This window comes from Seriola lalandi, unplaced genomic scaffold (assembly GCF_002814215.2).
Source record: "Seriola lalandi dorsalis isolate HSWRI2012SDOR001 ecotype SW California unplaced genomic scaffold, Sedor1 jcf7180002054887, whole genome shotgun sequence".
Taxonomy (NCBI): Eukaryota; Metazoa; Chordata; class Actinopteri; order Carangiformes; family Carangidae; genus Seriola; species Seriola lalandi.
In genome coordinates, this window is record NW_019525439.1 from 640,589 (window position 1) to 660,493 (window position 19,905).

The window sequence follows — 19,905 nt, forward strand, 5'->3', positions numbered from 1 at the left end:
GTGAAATGAGATATGAGACAAGTGGGAGAGAGAGAAGTGCAAAGGAAAGTGGAGGGGAGAGAAGATGAGAGTATGAGAGGGGAGAGGTGAGGTGAGGAGGGAAACAGGAGAAACTAGAGTAGAGAATAAGATGAAAAGAGAAGATGAGATACAAAAGAAAGAGAGGAAAAGAAGAGATAGGAGAGGAGAGGATATGAATAGTGGCAAAATCACTCCTGTGCTCCCTCTGTATATCCACTGTTTAAACTTTTTAATCAGTCTGGGTTTGTTCCTGTTATTGTAAGTCTTACTGCTTAAATTAATGGATATAGGAGTCAAATAGAAAGAAAAAAAACAAACCTTTCACGACCTTTCTCTCCGTCTCTCTCTGCATCTGTCTGAAAACACAGGAGCTTTTTATTTAATTGGTAAACACCCACTCTAATGCAGCTTTTAAGGCTTTTTATTCGATTCTGTTCATCTGGCCAATTTGGCCTGTAATCACTTGCATTTGTATGGACCGCATGTGAGTTGCACACTGTGTGGGAAGACTTAATTGTAGCTAATATTGTGTGTAGAATCATAGTGAACATACATACATATAACATAAACACACATAGTTTACCCTCTTCAATCCTCTGTATGCTCTCTATGGGAGCTGCAAAGTCTTTGTCTTTGTTTAATCCGTCACTCAGGGAACAATGACTCATTTGAAGGTGCGTGTATGTGAGCGCACCTGTATGTTTCTCTTTGTGTGAATGCTTTGTGCTTATATGTACGTGCGGGAAAAAAGGTTTAACACGTTCATGAAAGTCCCGCGAGCGCGTTTGCGTGTCCGTGCGTTTCAATATGGATGACAAGCTTGTGGGAGTATTGATCACGCTCAGGCTAATCTACGAGCTGTTGTCGGTCTTTGTAATGAAACGTGTGGGGGCAGCACTGTGGCGGGGCTGCAGACTGGGTCCAACCCTGTAAATGTGTTGATTGAACCGGAGGAAGTATAGACTCCCTTTGGGGAATAAAACTGAGGGATTGCCAATTAGCTGATGATGTATCTCTCTTCCACTCACACTTTCTTGTTCTCGAGTGGATCCGTTCGGGATTCCTGTCGATCATCTGTCAGATAAACAACCACAGCTTTCACATAATTAGTTCACTGTCTTCCTGCGAGGAGCATCACTGTGTGTACCAGTGTATGTGGTGTTGAAGTACTGTGCGATGGAGCTTTTGGCATTGTTGCTTTTTCACTTTGAGTAATTAATAATAAATTATATTATATGTTAGTAGGTTTTTTTCATCTCCACCAAGGGAGGTTATGTTTTCACCTGTGTCTATTGGTTTGTTTGTTTCTCAGCAGGATTACAAAAAAAAAAAAAAATACTGAACCGATTTGCACCGAACTTGGTGGATGGATGTGGCACGGGCCAGTGATGAACCCATTAACTCTTGGTGTGGTTCTGATCTGGTTAAAGGAGGTGCAGCCAGGAATTGTTTTTTATCACCTTCCTTAAAATTGTGAGACATTGTCGTCAATTTCTCAGGAAATAATATTTAGATCTTCATGTAAAATCAATCTGACATATTTATGGTGTTGACGTCTACGAGTTTTTACAACTTTGGTGCCGACCCACATAAAATCCAGATCTGGTGGAAGAAAATGTTTGGCCGTGGCTGAGATATGCACTCTACTGAGTGCCAGTCCAGCTGCTAATGCATTTATTTGTAGGTAGTATTTTACTGTTGTAGCCTGTAGTGAAGGAACTAACTTCAAGAATTTTATTTACTGTTGCGTACTATAATCTCTATTAATGCATCATATTTGATATGATCACTTCTTGTTTTGTTGTGTGAAATCCTCAGTTGTATTAGAATCAAAAGTACAATATTTCCCTCTGAGGTATTATATTGTTCATGCGGTGCTACATTTACCTGTACAAAACAGGCGCCACTCTAATGAGTCACCCCTTAAAAGGGTTCACAAGTTGTCACTACTAATAACACACTTATAGGTCATATAAAGTCACCATAAGAAGATATTTTGTGCTTTGAGGTTGTGAAGTGTTGAGTCTGCAGCAAAGTCTGCAGTTGTCTGTGATAGTAAGTTATTAAGGAAACAGTCTATCGAGTCTGCAGTTGTATAGATTAATAGGTTGTTAGATTAATTTTGGTCCAGATGCTCTGCAGCTCTCTTCCAGAAGAGACAGTCCAGTGACGGGATTAAATATCTGGAGGCTGGAGGAGCATAAACACCAGACACTACCTGGCAACACAAAATCTTTTCATATTAATGACTTATAACTGATGTTTCAGAACAGAGTCAATTTCTGTGGTTGAAAACGGTCTTCATATTAATTTCCTCTTACATTCAGGCCCGATAAAAGCAATATCCTTCTCAGTGTGCAAGCAGAAATGTTAGGAGCAGACACCGGCAATATTTGAGCGCCATACGATGCAGGAGCGCGTTTCAGGCTCCGGTGCGCATGTCGTTCTGGGAACGGGTGCAGTTATGCGTGGAGATGGTGGTTTTATGTCCTGTGGCGTCAGATGTGGTAGATCAGGTGTTATCACTTTGTAAAACATGTGAAGCAAGGGCGGAGAGATCTCTATGAAAGTCCCCCAGGCTCAGTACTAATGACAGATTGGTGAAATTCACAACGAGGGGTCTCAAATGCAGTTAAATGCTACAAACTGTTTGTTAAAATGCCATGTGAATACGTTTTCACTGTCAGAAAAGGTCACCAAATGGGAACAACTTTAACTTCGAAACCAGAAACAGTGTAAAACAAACAATGGAGATGCACTGAAATGCACTTACTGAAGATAATAGTAATGCTTGGCCATTTCAACAATTAGCATGAATTAATTTCACTGACTAAATATTTACCAGACAGGCATTTGTTTTAATGGTGACCTTGTGGTCTCTCCATCACATCAGCAGGGTGTTTTTACTGAGCTGCGGCTTCGAACAACTATGAGGCAATTACACATGCATCAATAGAGTTTCCAGTGAGGAGGAAGCATCCCTTCACCCCCCCAGTATCCAACCATGTAATCATGTAGCGGCCTCTCATACTGACTGCATTCAGAAAATTCAGCTGCTGAAATTCATTCAAAGGCCGTGTGGCTGTTTGTTAAAGATGTATTTGTATGTGTTTGCCATCTCTGGATACGTGGTCCTCCATCTGCGTGAGAGGTTAATCGCTGTCAGAAGTGTGGCCTGTTAAAGCTCGACTGATGCATGGGTGCTCAGCACAGAAAATAGTGCCTGCAAATGTGTCATCTCTGTAAAACTGCAGCTGTAGTGTGGAAACTGATGTTAAAGGAGCACTCCACTAAAAAACAAAGTACTCAACCGCTGCGTGCTTGAAAGGAGGCTCTGAAAAGCTTGTAACTTGCTCCTTCATTGAGAACAGCAGCTGACGCTTGGATTCACAGCAGGTACAATGAATTCCAATAGAAACCCAGAGTCTCCGGTGCCGATCCCGTTCGTTCTGGTCCAAACACTCGTCACTTCGCCCATGAATCTGTAAGTACAATCCCCCCGGCGGAGCTTTGTTCTGAGTTACGATGACTGACAATGAGCATGTTATGCAAGCAGTGTATTCAGGAATGTTGTGGACAAACGAAGAGTGTAAGATAATGAACTTAGCAATCAATGGCGGAGAAGTGGATTATACTGCAGGAGTGGCAGCCATGGCGCCCAGTGTCATCAATACGCCAAGTACTCTGTGAGCATACGCACACATTTACAGTTTATTTTGCCAAGAGACAAAGGTGTTGAGTGACAATGCACACATAAAGGTTCAGTGTCACTTTATTAAATATTTAACCCAAACAAATAGGAACTAACGCGTACTTTGCTCCAACTAATTCAAACACAACCCTGCTTTGTTTCCTTCGAGCAGAGTTCTGTCACATTTAGCCGTGAAACGCAAAATCACACGGCTGTTAAATGTCTGAGAGAAGGAGTGTGATTGAGCTCTCCTTCTGCACATACTGACGTTTCTTAAATAAAAACTCACATTATAAAAAATTCAACCGGGAGAGAAGGAAGGATGCGGCTTGGTTCCAGCAAGTGATAGGACATTAGTGGAGAGCAATGACAGTTAAATGATTAAATCCTGATAATGGTCTAATATTCAACTTCTGGACTGGTTAGCTCAGTAGCCACGTTAGCTCCTGCAGGTTATGCTTACAAGTGTCTACACTTTTTTTTCCTGTTCCGCCTGCTTTTCTGTCACGATATCGGATTTTCACTCTATGATTATTATTATTATGACCAAAACAATTCAGGATAACAATATTCTATAGAAAATTTTAGAAAAAATTATCAGTCAAATTTATCTTTCGTTTCATTTTATCTCTTTTTTTGGCAAAAGGTGTCAGGGTAAGGGGGGTAAGGCTGGACCCAAAATGCAGCCAACACTTGGGAGACGGTGCAAAAGGTTTATTTAACAAAACCATGAATCTTACACACAACACTGGTGAAGCACAGGGAAACACAGGAACTCAAAACAGACAGGAACAGGCAACATGAACCGATGAGGACAAACCCAGAAATCAACAGACGAACCGACCCAGACAAAGGGGAGCACAAAGACTATATAGACACAAGGGAGGCAAGGGTGATTGCACACAGGTGAAACACATTAGGGCGGGGCAGACAATCACTACAAAGAAACAGGACCAAGACAGGAAGCAAAAACACTGAGACCCACAAGGAAACCAATTACAAGATAAAACAGGAAGTGAGAAAAGTCCAAACAAAACTAACAGAAAGTGTCTGCCATAGCAAACCATGACAAAAGGATTAGACTCAAAGAGAGTCTGGAACCATAACTGTACAAGAGCGAACAAAAAGAAGATTTACACTTAATGGATATTGAAAAGGAAACCAGATGAACTAACAAACAAACATCTGCCATCATAATATTCATCATAACAGTCTATCGGTATATTTGTTTTCCCATGTTCATACACAGCTCATCATATTTTGCACAATACTTGGACTTCCGTGAGTGATATGGACAGTTGTGGTGTTTCAGACAAATTTTTAAAGCCACTGAAATCGAGGGGGGGGGGCTGACTTGCTGTACATTGGTGTTATTACAACAGACACTGCACACTGCTACCTCAATGTTTGTCGGAAAATGATTTGACGAACTAAAGGAAATTCATTGCCAAGAGTTAGACACATACTGTATTGTCACTTCACTCTCTTACAGCCTGATGATCAATAGTGTTAACAATCACACTAAGTAGCAAGAAATTGACTAACATGCCTCTCTCTGCCTCTCTGCCATCTCTTTAGATTGTTTGTGTGGAGGCACAATGTGAGAGATGATCTTGAAAGTAAACGTGTCCTTGTGTCATGTGTGACTCTATTTTCTCGTCCTCAGGTGTTTGCGCTGTTCACAAAAGCTGTCATTGACTGGTGTGAGATAGACATTAAATGTCACCTCAAAAGCACGAGTTTAGAGTTTCTCCTAGAATTATTCCACTGTTACAAGCCATCAAAACGCTGCGGAAATCTATTCCGCAGTTAAAACCTGAATTAATTGCCTGCCGCAACGGCATGGCTGGTATTGCTTTAACTGTGCGAGTGAGTGTGTGTGTAGGTGTGTGTCATCGAGGCAAAATGTGGTCCTGAAGTTACCTACTGTAGCGGGAACTAACACAGAGGTGGCGTTAAGCTCTTTGGCAGGTTTTTATGTGTCTGTTTGTTTGTGGACAGATTTCGTCAACGCATTAGTGTAAGATACACGAAACTTTACAGGTGTGTAGTTGAGATCAAAATGAATGGGTGTGGTCTTTGGGTGGGCATGATTAATCAATGATCTAAAATTAATTAAATAAATAAAATTAAAATTATCGTTAAGAATTTTGTCGATCACATGGAATCTGATCGATCTAATTGGTGTGTATCATCGAGGTTGTGTTTTGTGTAGTGTGTCTTGAAGCAATGCGATGAAGTTCACTACGTGGCAGCAACCAGCCGGGGCACAATTTTCATTTTCAACAGATGGAAATGAAAACTCAGCTGCCGGCACACGGGCTGCCGTAGGCATCGCAGATTAAACATGAAGAGAGCAAGGCGAAGCTTGGTGTGGGAACACTTTGAGCTAAAAATATTTTCTTCCTGGGATAAAGATTTCATTAAGGAAAAAGACACTTTCTTTAGTATTTTCTGCCATAGGCATTTTTTAATATAAAAAATTAATGAGTTGATAATTGATCGTTGAACAACCTCTAAATACCACGTTGACATCATCTTGTTGTGGCGAAGTGTGTTAGCAAAAAGTTGCCAATTTCCATGTGCTCGACTCGGAGCAAACCTAGCGTATATTTGGAGTCATGATTATGTTAACGTGATGAATTAAAGTCCAATATTCATTCTCCTTTTACCACTGTTTTGGTCTCCACCAGCTCCTGAGGAAAGCATCGGGCTCGTTGGCAGCTAAAGGTGCCACAGCTAATCTTTACCTTTGTATGTTTGCAATGTGGTGCTGCGCAGGTACTGTACAGTTGTTTTCACTAAAAACAGCTGGCTGTTGCAGCTGGATATGAGGATAAGAGTGGTGAAAGTGAACCAGAACAGTAAAGGTTTAGGTTGCTACAACACTGCGTAGGTTAGAGGGGGACGTCATTTGACCGATTGTTATTAAAACAAAAATGTTGAGTAGTGCAGCTTTAAGGTTATATAATCTTGTTCAGCAGGATCACAGAGTTCTGGAGAAAATCTTGTCATAATACTTGGAATAACAAGACCTTTGTAATGTCGAGGCATCAATTAGATTGGATATTAGCTTAAAACGTTCCCTCCCACACCTTCAGAAATGGCACCTGCTCTGTTCAAGTACAAACTGTTCCCTGTAGTGCTGTTTCACTGAAGAATAATAACTCCCACTCTGTCTGCTCCCCGTTTTAATCAACCTTTGAGCTTTATTTTCTCTGTATGAGCGTGATAATAGAGGTCTGGCTATGCAAGATTCACTAAAACTAGTTATCACACAATGTTTTTGTATTAGCTCTGTGGATCAGAGGAGGAAGTCATTGGATCTGAATGTTCGCTCTGGAGTGGCTTTCATGTTGAAATCATGATTTTAATCAAGTCTGGGAGTTAATGCCCCAATTTAGCTTTTGACTCTGGCAAATATGCTGGGACTGAATTTAAATGAGCATAAACAGTAACAGGAAAAAAAATACGAACCTGTATTATCTGCACTCAGCAGATGCACAGAGGGAAAAGGAGTTTCCATACACACATGCACACCACACGCACACACACACACACACACACACACACACACACACATACACACACCTGTCCACTGACACACAATACTCAGTATATTTCATTGTTGCCTTTGTATCTGAATGTAAAGAGCACCCGGGGATCTTCAAGCAGCATTCATTTGGACTCTCTTGTTTATCTCTTTGACTTGCTCCATACAGAGCCTTTTGGGACCTTGTTGTGATCATCCATCACCATAGCAACATATCTCTGGAAGTTCCTCTTAGACCTGGGCACAGAACGGCAGACAAAGGAGGGGATGTCTTCTGGAAAGAAGGATTGTCTGTCTGCTCTTATTGTGTGTGTCAGAGATTAGGATGGTCGGCTGTTGGGAGGGTGAAATCAGGAGCATCTAGGGAAGTGCATGATAATGTGAGCTGCCCGATATGTAAGGGAGGTCTTGTCTTGAGTAGGACATTCAGTGATTATATATTACTTTTAAGTACTATATTTGGTCAAAAAAAATCATTTTAGTGTGCCTGCAGTCTTTTATGATTTAGAAGAAGATGATAAATGTGTACTGTATGTTCGTGGATTAATTTCCCTCCTCTGGGTTATACCAGCTGGTCAAGGCATTCAGGTCTTTTGGTGATAAAGCTGTATCTCTCTCCTCCAGGCAGGCATTGTTACGATTTATGATCAGCTAAAACAAGTGGCTTGCTTTGCATTCGTATATTTATCTTGTGCAGTTTCTATATTTTCCCTTTTTTTACCCATATTTACTCTGTTATAAATGAGGTTTTAATGGGTGATTCTTTATCATCACTGCAGGACTCTGTGTGAGCAGGTGGTGTTTTAATTTATAGTTTTCAATTTAACTTTTTTTCTATAAATTTGGTTGTAAAACAAGAATATATCTACCTTTAATGTAAATATGGACACTACCAAATATGTAGTTTTCATATGTAGTTGGGGATTGGGTTATTTTAAGGCTCAGGAAATGCATCAAGTGTCTTAAAATGACTGTAGATTTACCAATTCTATTAAAGGTCCCATATTGTATGAAATGAGATTTCCATGTCTTTTTTAATTATAAAGCTGGTCTAAGTTCAACCATCTAACCGTGCAGGATTTAGTTTCTCTGAGTGTTTTACCTGAAATCTGCTATATTTTTATTCAATCACTCAAGAAACAGTCAGCCAATCTCTTCTGAGAGTTCTTTTAACCACAAATATATCTTCTCATGGATCAACACTTCAAATAAAACCCTGGAAAAATGTTAAATATATGAGCTTTACTCTTTGATTTTATGGCTCCAGAAAATACAATAGACAAAATTCCAAAATGATCTTACATAACAAAAACTGTCATGTGCATATTTGCTGGATTATATAAGTGTGTGAACTCGCATATTTTGAAGTATGAAGTGGCTCAGGTCATCTCACAGCTGCACAGCATATACCAACCAAGGCCATTTAGATTTTGTAATTGAGGCCCTGACCTCTAGTTATTGGCTGTTACATTCGACCTGGAAAGAAAAAATACAGAAGCTACAGGAGAAAGATTCATGTGTACCAAATATTTCAACAGTTTGAACAAAGGTGATTTTCTTATTAGAGCTTTAGCTTGAAATGAAGCCAACGTAATCAAATAGCAACTTGTTTTGTCTTCTTCTCTTTGTTTTGTTTTTTTAACCATTTGTGATTGTTCTTACAAAATATAAAAACAAGAAAAAAGCCTCTCCAAACACACTAATTGCTTAATTGAACAAGCTGTATCGTATTTCCCTTCATTTGCTAATGTTGATATCCTTACTTTATCCCTCCCGATTTCCCCCTGTATCCTGCAGCACTGTAAATTACTGTAGCTTCCTTCCTCACATCCTCATTAATGCTGTTAAGCCAAGGTTGTGAAGGACATGCCTCTGTTATTTTTTTCTCCATAGGTCAGTGTGTATTGTTCCTAATACAGCACCAATTATTAGCCATCGCTGTGAGGGATGAAGGTGTGCCTTTGTGCGACCCGGTGGTAATTAAGAAGCCAGTATGGCTTCATAAACAGGTCTCGTACTAATAGAACTAAATGCGTTATGTTTCTGTTCTGGTGCAGGCTTGTTTTTGTTGTGATGGAAGGAGGGTTGTTAAGTTGATTAGTAGTTTAGTATTCTACAAGCCACTGGGCTGAGATTGGACCAAACTTTTGAAAATTTTGACCATCCACATCATCAATATGTCTCTATGTGGCTGCATTTTAATTTCCCAGTCTTTTCTCCTTTTCTGTTCAACAATGGTATCTATCCCTTTAATTTTTTTAAGTCTTACATTGTATTTCTTTTTTCATGTCATTTAAAGGAATAGTTTAATAGATTCAGTTTCTTGCTAAGAGTAAGAAGAGGAGATTGATACCACTTTAATGTCTGTATGGAGCTGGAGCAAGGAGGCAGTTAGCCTAGCTTAGCATAAAGACTGGAAGCAAGGGGAACCAGCTAGCCTGGCTTTCTCAAAAGTTTGCCAATTGACAAATTATATATTATTTATTTTATCTAAAAAAAATAAAGAAAATCAATGCTCCCATCCAAGAAAGAGTCAAGCACACAACTTGCATTTACACATTGGTGTTTTACAGAGTCAACACAAGATATAACATGTTAATTTGTGAACGTTAGAGATGCCATTAGTCAGATTCTGTTACCGTTGTACACCGTCACGGTAGCTGTTTACCTTTTTCCAGTCTTTACGATAAGCTAAGCTAAGAAATACTAAGCTAACAGACTGTTGGCTAAAGCTTTATATTGAATGCACAGATATTGGAGGCGTATCTCTTCATCTAACTCTTGACAACAAAATGATTGCTTTCAGTCTTTGTGTTAAGCTAAGCTAAGCTAATTACCTCTTGCCTCCAACCCCATAAAGCAGACAAGTGTAATACCCAAAATTTCAAACTACAGCTCTAATGTAATGTAAAGCACATTCCATTGCCTTTGTTTTTTTAAATGTGCCACATTAACTAACTTGGCTTTGCCTTTCAGGGTTGCTTACCTGTCACTGATGGGATCTTATCGACTTCTGTTGCCTCACATCCCTTAACGCCTCCATGGAGATCATCCAGGCCACCCAGGTTTCCTTGCTGCCTCAGGAAGCCCCTGCAGCCACCTGGAGCAACAGCTCTGTGCCGCCTTACTCCCATTTCCTGCTGCTCTCCACTCCCTCTGAACCGGTTCTCAGCTTCACTCCAACCGATGGCTCTTTCCTCTTTAACACCTGTCTGAACTGCACCAAACCTGAACCTGGATCGCTCCCTGGTTTGGCTGGAATCTTCATTCCTCTTATCTATGGGATAGTGTGTGTCGTTGGCCTGGTGGGAAACACTCTGGTCATCCATGTTATTGTCAACTACACCAAGAATGAATCAGTCACCAACATCTACATCCTTAACTTAGCCATTGCAGACGAGCTCTTCATGCTGGGTCTGCCCTTCTTGGCGGCGCAGAACGCTCTGCTCTCCTGGCCCTTCGGCTCTCTAATGTGCCGCGTGGTCATGACGGTGGACGCCATCAACCAGTTTACCAGCATCTTCTGCCTGACGGTGATGTCAGTGGACCGCTACCTGGCCGTGGTGCACCCCATCCGCTCCTCTTGGTGGCGGCGTCCCCATGTGGCTAAGGCCATCAGTACCACAGTTTGGGCAGGGTCCTTCGTGGTGGTGCTGCCGGTGGTGGTATTTGCCGATGTGCTGAAGGACGATGGGAACTGCAGCATCGTGTGGCCGGAGCCAGCAGAAGTGTGGAAGACATCTTTCATCGTGTACACGTGCACTGTTGGTTTCTTCTGTCCGCTGCTGGTCATCTGCTTGTGCTACCTGCTGATAGTCATCAAGGTAAAACATTTATAGTAACATAGATGTTTAGATTTGTTTACTCAGAGTTGTGAAGTCGGAGGAGACGCTTATAATTATGACAGGAGCAAAGGCAAAAGTGCGGTGACGTAAAGTATAAAGAGCACCAAAGTCAGCGTTAGGAAGCAGTTGAGGTGGATGGATGTGTCAACAAACAACGAGGAGAGCGATGTTTGATTCCCACATGAAACCATGAGTTCATACTTTAACCATGACAACAAAGATCATCTCATGTTGAGGAAGTAGTTATTTCAAACCCATATCATGATCTTTTCCTAAACCTAACCAAGCCATGACTGTTATTATAGTAACCATGGCAACAAAGGTAGGTACACCACTGTCTAATTATATGTTTATATGCGCACAGGCTCATGCCTTTAACTTTTTTTTTTTTAAATCAAAGAATCAGATCATTTCCAATACAGATGTTTATCATTGTACTGATGTTTCAACCAGGACAGTTTCGTATCGAACCACGCTGGAGAAGTGCTCCAGCTGTGAGGCACCAACCAAACATGGTCAAAAATGAATTAAAGAGCTCCACATACTTTTCAATTCTATTGTATAACATTATTTTTCTGCCACAAATATATATATTACCAAAAATATGTATTATGTAAGTATGCATGTAGAGAAAAGCAGTGAAGCCCTTTAATGCAACAGCTTTCAACACATGGGTACACGCTAATATTCTTTATAATTGGACCGTTATCGTTTGAGATTACTAATGATTATGGAGGACATTACACTGATGCAATATGTGCACAGAAAATGGAAAAGCACACTGTGCCCGAGTCAGTATTGTTATGACTCTGTGGGAAAACATTAAGTATCCACCACAAGATCTAACACAAGACTACATTTATTTTATTACTTTAGAGCATAAAGTAGCATTGATGCTATCAGTAATAATGTGTTTCTCTTGTGCTGTTTACTTTAATATTTGAAAGATCAGTTCACATATTTTTTTTCCCTAACCGAACCAGCGATATGTAGTGTTTTGAGCTACGCACTGTTTAACTGTTTCAGGCAAAATGTTTCTGTATCTCATGTCATAAATCATATTACATCATATTGTATCTGATGTGATACAGCAGCATTAGCAGCAGTGAGTGTTTACGCGAGACAGCTAAAAAGTTCTTTTGTTTTTCTTTCAAAAGGTGCGAACCGTTGGAAAACGGGCACAGGCCACATCCTCTCGACGCAGGAAGTCAGAGCGTAAAATCACCAGGATGGTAGTTGTCGTGGTGGCCGTGTTTGTCCTCTGCTGGCTACCGTTTTACGCTCTGAACATCATCAACCTCCTGGTGGTGCTGCCGGGGGACTTCAGGGGGCTCTACTTTTTTGTTGTCGTGCTGTCATATGCGAACAGCTGCGCCAACCCCATACTGTACGGATTTCTGTCCGACAACTTCAAGAGAGGCTTCAGGAAGGCCCTGTGCCGCACTTCACGCAGGGTGAAGAGCAACGACAGGGCCGGCACTGAGGCACAGCGGCCCACAGAGGAGTGGGGCGGCATCGTGCTTCAAATGCAAAAAAGTGAAGGAGTCACCAAGGCGCATAGGGAAGACTGTGGTGAAAACGAAGACCAGGAGGAAATCAACGGAACAGAAGGGGCCGTACAGATGAGTGAAATACGCAAAATGTCAGAAAATGGAAACCACAGTGGAGTAACGGATGGCTCAAGGACACAGGCGGTGCAGAGGGGTAAGCCTGAGCCGGAGGACTCTGGTCAAAGTGCCAAGCAACTGAGTGGAAAAGGCCCAGGCCTCGATCCTGCTGAGGCGGTGTCCTCTCTGCCCGGTCGAAACAGCAGGTCACAACCTGAAGAACTCCTGGATAAAAACTCTGTGCTTGAAATCAGCTATCTGTAACAGACGTGAACCTGTTTCCAGTGGATTTTGGCACAGGCCAGTTAAATCAATTCTCAGAGATGTGCGCATTGTTAACGATGAAAGTCTTTTTGCAACGTGGGGAGAATGTAAAAAAAAAAAAAAAAAAAGAAGCAGACATGATGTTAACCGTGTTGGATGGAAACATGAAAGGTGGGAAGTACGAGCGCAAATGTGTTAAATACTTTGCCTTGGAAAATAGCCAAAGTATTATGAAGCTCAGTGTGACGTTATCTTTGCAAATAGTCTAAGACATGAAGAAACAGTGGTATCATCAAGACTGACACATTTTTTTCTTGATGGTTTTGTCTTAATTTCTCACTCCTGATCTTGAGAGTGAGATTATTGTACCAACTGTCATGGTAATTTAGACTGAGAAAAGCCCAGATTTTCTACCTAATCAGCCATCAGAGATTGATGTTGGTGGTCTGGCTTCAGCGACTCTTCTAAGTAAATGATCTACTACACGAAAGACCATCATTAATTTATTTATTGCTGTTATGCTGCAGAAAACTGCCACGTTTTTTTGTTTTTTTTTTGTAAGGATCAGGAACATCTTGCACTGAAATGGCTAATGCGCTGTATGAATCATGTCCCAATGGGAGAAACTGCAACCCATGGTGAAATGACAAACGTCAGCTATGTTAACCTTTTACTTTTACTGCTTCGGCTTTTACTGCAGCCGGCACAGGTGAATTGTAGGCTACTGTTTACACAAACACATCTCTCAGTCTGTTGTTTAGCGGTTTTTATTTTTTGTGCTTTCTTTTTCCTCCTTCAAGGTTAACTTGCTTTAGCTTGTTACATGAGATGTGCAATAGCAACACATAAAAACACTCTCTAAATAGGTATAGAGGAGGTTTCAAGAACAGGTGCAATGATTCAACTATAAATGCAAGAGGCTGATTAATCAGCATGATTACTGCACAGGTGTGTCTTGGGCTGGTCACAATGAAATGTGCAGTTTTACATTTATTAGGTACTGAACTGTGTGACTTGAGCTACAGATATGCATTTTTTTTGAGGGGGGGGGTATTTTGTGTGTTTCAAAATAGTCTTAGATAGTAGATTTCAGCTAATGGAAAAAACTAAAACTGTTGCATTTATATTTTTGTTCAGTATAGCAGTATATATTTAAGTCTGTTTTCTGCAAAACTGTTTAACTTCATTTTTTTCTATCAAATCTAAAACATGGTAGTGGGAACTGCACACCTCCATGTAGGAAACGTGTTTAAATATGTATATTTCAATCTTAAATCCTCTTAAATATTTAAATAGACCTTTAGATGAAGAGAATGAGACAGATTTAAAATCATTGCAAAGAGTTGGTCTTCTTTTTTTGGGGGATATTTCATAGATTCAATGATATAAAATATGAATCTGTGGCGAATAACGCAAACAACTTTTTAACTTCTGTCACCTTTAAGACATTCCTGTCAAGTGTGTCAAGATATTTTCTTGAAAAACTTCTGCTTTGTGCTCATAGTTTAACACTTTGCTGACACAGGCAATGTAAAGGAACTGGATTGGTCATGATGGTTGAAATAGTAGGGCTGTGTTTTGTAGTGTGCTGTGAAGTCAGTATTTTATGTCTAATCAAATCCCAGATCGACAGGTTATATTACAAGGCCAACTTGCCACATAATTGTTTTTTTAATCAGTCTGTTGTGTGTGATCACAAAACGTTCAGTGTTTGTATTAAGATGTTGTGTTATCAGCATGTTGTCAAGAGCTTTGGTGAAGCACTAAAGCAAAGAGTGGTGTGGTGAGAGTGGAATAAATAAATGTTTACACATGATATTGTATGTAAATATTTTTGCACCATAGTAAAACCTGATGTTGTTGCAATCATGTCACTTGAACTACTGCACATAGTATGTGCACGTATGCAGTATGTAATATATTTATTACATGTATATAAATGTGTAACCTTTGTCATTTTGACCTCTGAACTCTCTGTTGATCACCAAGAAAGACTAAAACCAATGAAAAATAATCCTTCACTTTATTTCAAAATGCTTTTTTTTTTTTTGCTTAAGACATCAGAGATCTGACCAACGTTGTTGCTGCTGTTCACTTGAAACACTTCAGTGAAAAGGTTTAAACAAGTCAAAGCTGAAGTACAGTTTGTTCTGCGCTCGGTTAACGGAACAAGAGACCAAGGCTGCCCTCTAGTGGTTGAAGGTAGTAAAGGAAAAGAAGATCTTCACTATTGAGTAAAGCAAAATAGGAAATACTTTAGAAAATATGAGTTTTATTCATTTCCAAAAAAACAAATGTGTTACTTTGTGGTGTTTTGGTCTTGTGCACTTAACAGTAACAACATTACAGATTTGGATGGTATTGTTTTAGTGCGTTTCTAGCCTTGTTGAAGCACTGGATGCGTGTTTGAAAGGGAGGAAATTTCACATTATTTCAGATTCGTTTTTTTTTTTTTACATGCATCCTTTAATTCATCTCCTCATCCATCAGCGCAGCCTCATTCTGGTACGACCTCTCCTATCCACTTGAGGTAGGGCGGGTTGCCCTGGTCGATAGGCAGGCTGATGACCTCGGCCACCTCGTAAGGATGGTTCGAGCTGAGGAGGACAACGAGCGGTTATAAGTCGACCGAGTGCACAGACAGACAGTCGTTACACACAGTACAGTACATATTAACGGCAGTAATTTAAAGCCATGCCCTCTGACTGTGTGAGTCACGGCAGGTAATGGAAGAAATGATCAGCCCAGTGTTCCCATAAGAGATGGGATGGAGCAAGATATTTTCTGCAGTGGGTCTAAAAAAAAAAAAAACAGACGTACCGGACATATTCAGCAAGAGCAGGCACTTTGGAACTTCTTGTTTTAATCATCTAAACGAGGAGAGAGACACAACGTCAAGTTGACCGACTTCATCAGATGTGCAGTCTTTTAATATTGAAAAATAACCCATTCTGAGTCTAGGACACTGACTTCATTCCTCTACAAAGTTAACGAGATGCTAATGGTTTTTGACGTCCTGCTTAAGTTTGCATGAGATGCAGGCCATGAAAGAGCAAAATCTAATACTGGTCACACTTCAAAATACAGGACAAATTCCAATCCAGCCCCTCCAGCCTCCCCCGACACCCTTTCACACCGTTAGCGTGTGTTGGCATGAAGCAGCTGCCACATTAAGTGTCGTTCCAAACTAATGACCCTTCAGTGCAAGTGGGTCAAACACAACATTTTAATCAAAATACTCTGGAGAGGTTGGTTATCAGTGTTTATGAACAATATTAATAAAATCCTAACAATACCTGTGAGTGCTATTTGTAGCTGCAATTATAACATATGTAGCAGTTAAAGTTGTAGTCGATGCAGTAGCAGTTATGGTAATATGTGACGCTGTTGCAATAATATTATTCTGAAGTAACAACAGCAGTTTTAGTAATTTACCTTTTAAGATGTAGACATCTTATAATAACACAAGACTTAGTGGGCACTCACCAGCAGCACCTCGTTGTCCTCCTCAATCTTCCCCTGCCATTCATATCTGAAGGACCGAGACAAAATGATTTTAATTATACAACAACAGTATAATTAAGCACCGATATTGGATGAAAAGATCATTTCTTTACTTTAAATGCAAGTGTCATTCACGACCTGTCATTATTCAAAAACACTCGGTGCACGTTCAAAATACAGACGCAGACATCCCAGTCTGACCTGACACTGACAAGCAGCCGTATCTAGACTTACACAGATTTGATTGCTGGGATAATGTTGACGCAAGCGGCTAACTTCTTCTCCACAATACCCCTGAGAGATAGAAGAAAAGAATGAATCAGATAAACGTAATGGCATTAAAAAGAACTGGCAACAATCCTGTTGCCTGAATGGCAGAAATGAAAATCTACAGTGCATTCAGAAAGTGTTCAGACCCTTTCCGTTTTTATGACAAAATCATGTTTTTCCTCATCAATCTACATTCAATACCACATAATGACAAAAGGAAAACACAGAACTTTTTTCAAATTCATTAAAAAGGAAAAACTGAAATATCATATTCAGACACTTTGCTATGACACTTGAAATTTAGCTCAGGTGCCTCCCATTTCTCTTGATCATGTTTGTGATGTTCTGATTGGACATGATTTGGAAAGGCACACACCTGTCTATATAAAAAGTCTCACAGCTAATAATGCATATCAGAGCAAAAACCAAGACATGAGGAGGAAGGAACTGCACCTTCCTACACTTCCTAGAGCTGGCCGCCCGGCCAAACTGAGCAATCAGGGAAGAAGGGCCTTGGTAAGAGAGGTGACCAAGAACCTGATGGTCACTCTGGCTGAGCTCCAGAGATCCTGTGTGGAGATGGGAGAAACTTGAAGGGGTCTGAACACTTTCAAAATGCACTGTACATTTGTTTTACAGGATGAAGAGGTATATGAGCTAAAACTCAATTTTCATTATGTCCAGTCAGTAACTGAAGAGGGACGTCAAAAATAGATTTTCAGAACTTTGACTTTATCTTTTATTCTATAATCATGAGAAAACACATTTACTCATTGTATCACCTGGCCAAGTCTTTAGCTACTGTGTCGTTAGGACAGGTGACGAAAGCGGCAGAGTGTGTGCCCGACGTGTACGTCTCAGATGCCATGGAGAACGCCCTCAGTCCAACAGTCCTCAGCAGCTGGAACATAAACGCACTCAGGAGCACCGTCTGTGAGGAGTAAACACAGAGGAGGAAGAAGATGAAGTCCAACAACATGGCAACATGTCCAAAATACATTAGAGCAAAGCATGGAGTTCAACAAACACAAACCAACCATTAAGTGGAATGGTTGTGGTGTGTTAGAGGCATCTGCATGCTCTGCACACTCACCAAAATTAAAGCTTTTAAGGATCCACCTTGCAGTGTCTCTGCACTGGGCAGTCCAATCCGCATGCCCTAAGCAGGTCAAACACAACAGTTGGCCCGTGTACACAAACACACAGTGACTGCTTCAGAGTTTTATGTGCCAAAAAATGTTTATTGCACCTCGAGGCTGGGGTATTTTTTACTTGCATAAAGGTAAAAGATTAAAGTAAGAATGTAAAGTGCTGTGCCAAAGCTTAAGGTTTTATATGTTTAGATTTTTATCCATCACACAGGGAGGATTCTGATGACAATGACCCCAAATATACAGCCTAAATCATAAAGACCTGTCTTATATTATCTTCTGATGGTCTGGCCCACACAGAGCCCTGATCTCCTCATCATGGAGTGAGTCTGGGATTACATGACAGACAGGAGACACTGAGACAGACTAAATCCACTAAAGAACTGTGGCAAGTTCTCCAAGATGTTTTTAACAAAAATACCTGCCGAGTACCTTGAAAAACTGTGTGAAAGTGTATTTTGTATTTTAATAAAAATGTACAACTTCTATTATGAATAATACTTAGTTAACCATGTTATCATGGTTTGGGACCAATATGGAAATAAGTCATTTTAACCTGTGTGGCATGCTTCAATTTTATGCATAAAACTATGTTTGTCATATGCTGTATTTAGCTTTATTTTGTTCCATTTTGTACTTGTATACAGCATACTTGTATGTTCCATAATTGTACTTGTTTCTGCATGTGCAGTACTATGCAAAGACTTTAGGTACTAAAACTAAAGTGAGGATGCTGGTGCTATGAACAGTTTTACTCTTGCACAAAACTGCAAACTAAGTCAAATCAATATTAGGTGCAACCAACCTGTATCTTTTAAGCAGCACCAGTTCTCCTCTGTACGTTTGCACACATTTTTAAGGTACTTGGTAAATAATTTATTCCAAAGATTTAGGCTGTCTCAGTGTCTTCTGTCTCTTCGTTTGATCCCAGACTGACTCCATGATGATGAGATCAGGGCTCTGAGGGGGCCAAACCACCTGTTGCAGGACTCCTTCTTCTTCATCTTGTCTCTGGAGATAGAGGTTTATAACTCTGGCTGTATGTTTGCACAACGATATTCTTGTGAGGAAATGGCTGCATGATTTCTACAGCTTGTTTGTTTGAACATTTAATGTTAGTGTAAGAAGACTGACGCGTTGCATACTCTCCTGCTGTGCAGTAGCAGCACAGCGTACAGCAGCAGAAGCTCCTGTTTTGCTGTCGTAAAACAATGGTTTTATTGTCTATCACATAACACCAGCAGGTAAGAGTCTAATCGGTCCAAGATTAATTCCACAGCGGGATAATGACCCTAAACATACAGTCAGAGTCATAAAGAACCAGAGACTCGTAACGAAGGAACCGGAGGTGCAAACATGCTAACCGATTTCCGGGTTAGCAAAAAACGTTAGCTGTTGTTAGTCGGGAGCAAAAGCAATGGCGACTTTATGAAAGGACATCATTGCAATACCAATTGGCAAAAAATGTAGATAACGATTACTTTTGGTTGATACAAGAAAAAAAAAAAAACAGCAGCTGCTGAGGTTTATTTTAGTTTTGTAGCTTACCTTCTGATATTACCGGATGTTGCCCGTGATACTGACTTCTTCTTCTGTGGTTTTCTTAGCGGATCGCGAAGCCGCTTTAAAAGTGCATACCGCCACCTACTGTGTGGAGTGTGTAGAATACTTGTATTAGATCATCTGAATACTGATTTAAAAAATTAAAAATGAAAACTACTACTACTACTACTGCTACTACTACTACTTCTTCTTCTTCTTCTTCTTCTTCTTCTTCTTCTTCTTCTTCTTCTTCTTCTTCTTCTTCATTTAGGATGTGCATCTATTGCAGTTGGTGAATACATGTTCAACAGTTTCCAGTGCCTGACATTTTTCACAGAGACTGGTTGGATGCACCGTATGAAGTGCGCTGCATAGATTGCTGTGTCCTATTCTTAATGTTGATGTTATGGCCTCTCCTATTTCTTCCCCTGCATCTTACACTGCCAACTTTGTTGTC

General features: G+C 40.4%; 2 protein-coding genes across 3 annotated transcripts in view; one reads left to right on the forward strand and one right to left on the reverse strand.

The window, feature by feature from the left end:
• The window catches only part of sstr3b (somatostatin receptor 3b), a 15,663-nt gene extending 866 nt beyond the window's left edge, over positions 1–14,797 (forward strand). Inside the window, exons 2-3 of the mRNA XM_023429047.2 lie at positions 10,242–11,089; positions 12,268–14,797. Coding sequence (XP_023284815.1) covers positions 10,307–11,089; positions 12,268–12,981 — 1,497 coding nt within the window. The 5' untranslated portion in view covers positions 10,242–10,306 and the 3' untranslated portion in view covers positions 12,982–14,797. The remainder of the gene's footprint in view (positions 1–10,241; positions 11,090–12,267) is intronic.
• A 188-nt stretch (positions 14,798–14,985) lies between these two features.
• LOC111671843 (protein CutA homolog) lies at positions 14,986–19,558 on the reverse strand. 2 transcript variants are annotated; one of them, XM_023429069.2, is made up of 7 exons: positions 19,455–19,558; positions 17,849–17,914; positions 17,538–17,686; positions 16,720–16,779; positions 16,468–16,513; positions 15,802–15,851; positions 14,986–15,578 (listed from the first exon to the last, which is right to left on the reverse strand). In XM_023429069.2, exons 2-7 carry the CDS (start codon positions 17,909–17,911, stop codon positions 15,479–15,481), a joined length of 468 nt encoding a protein of 155 aa, XP_023284837.1. In that variant the 5' UTR covers positions 17,912–17,914; positions 19,455–19,558; the 3' UTR covers positions 14,986–15,478. The 2 variants fall into 2 exon arrangements, with proteins under 2 accessions (XP_023284837.1, XP_023284838.1); XM_023429070.2 differs by lacking the exon at positions 17,849–17,914 and having other exon boundaries at positions 19,455–19,517.
• Between the last annotated feature and the right edge of the window lie 347 nt (positions 19,559–19,905).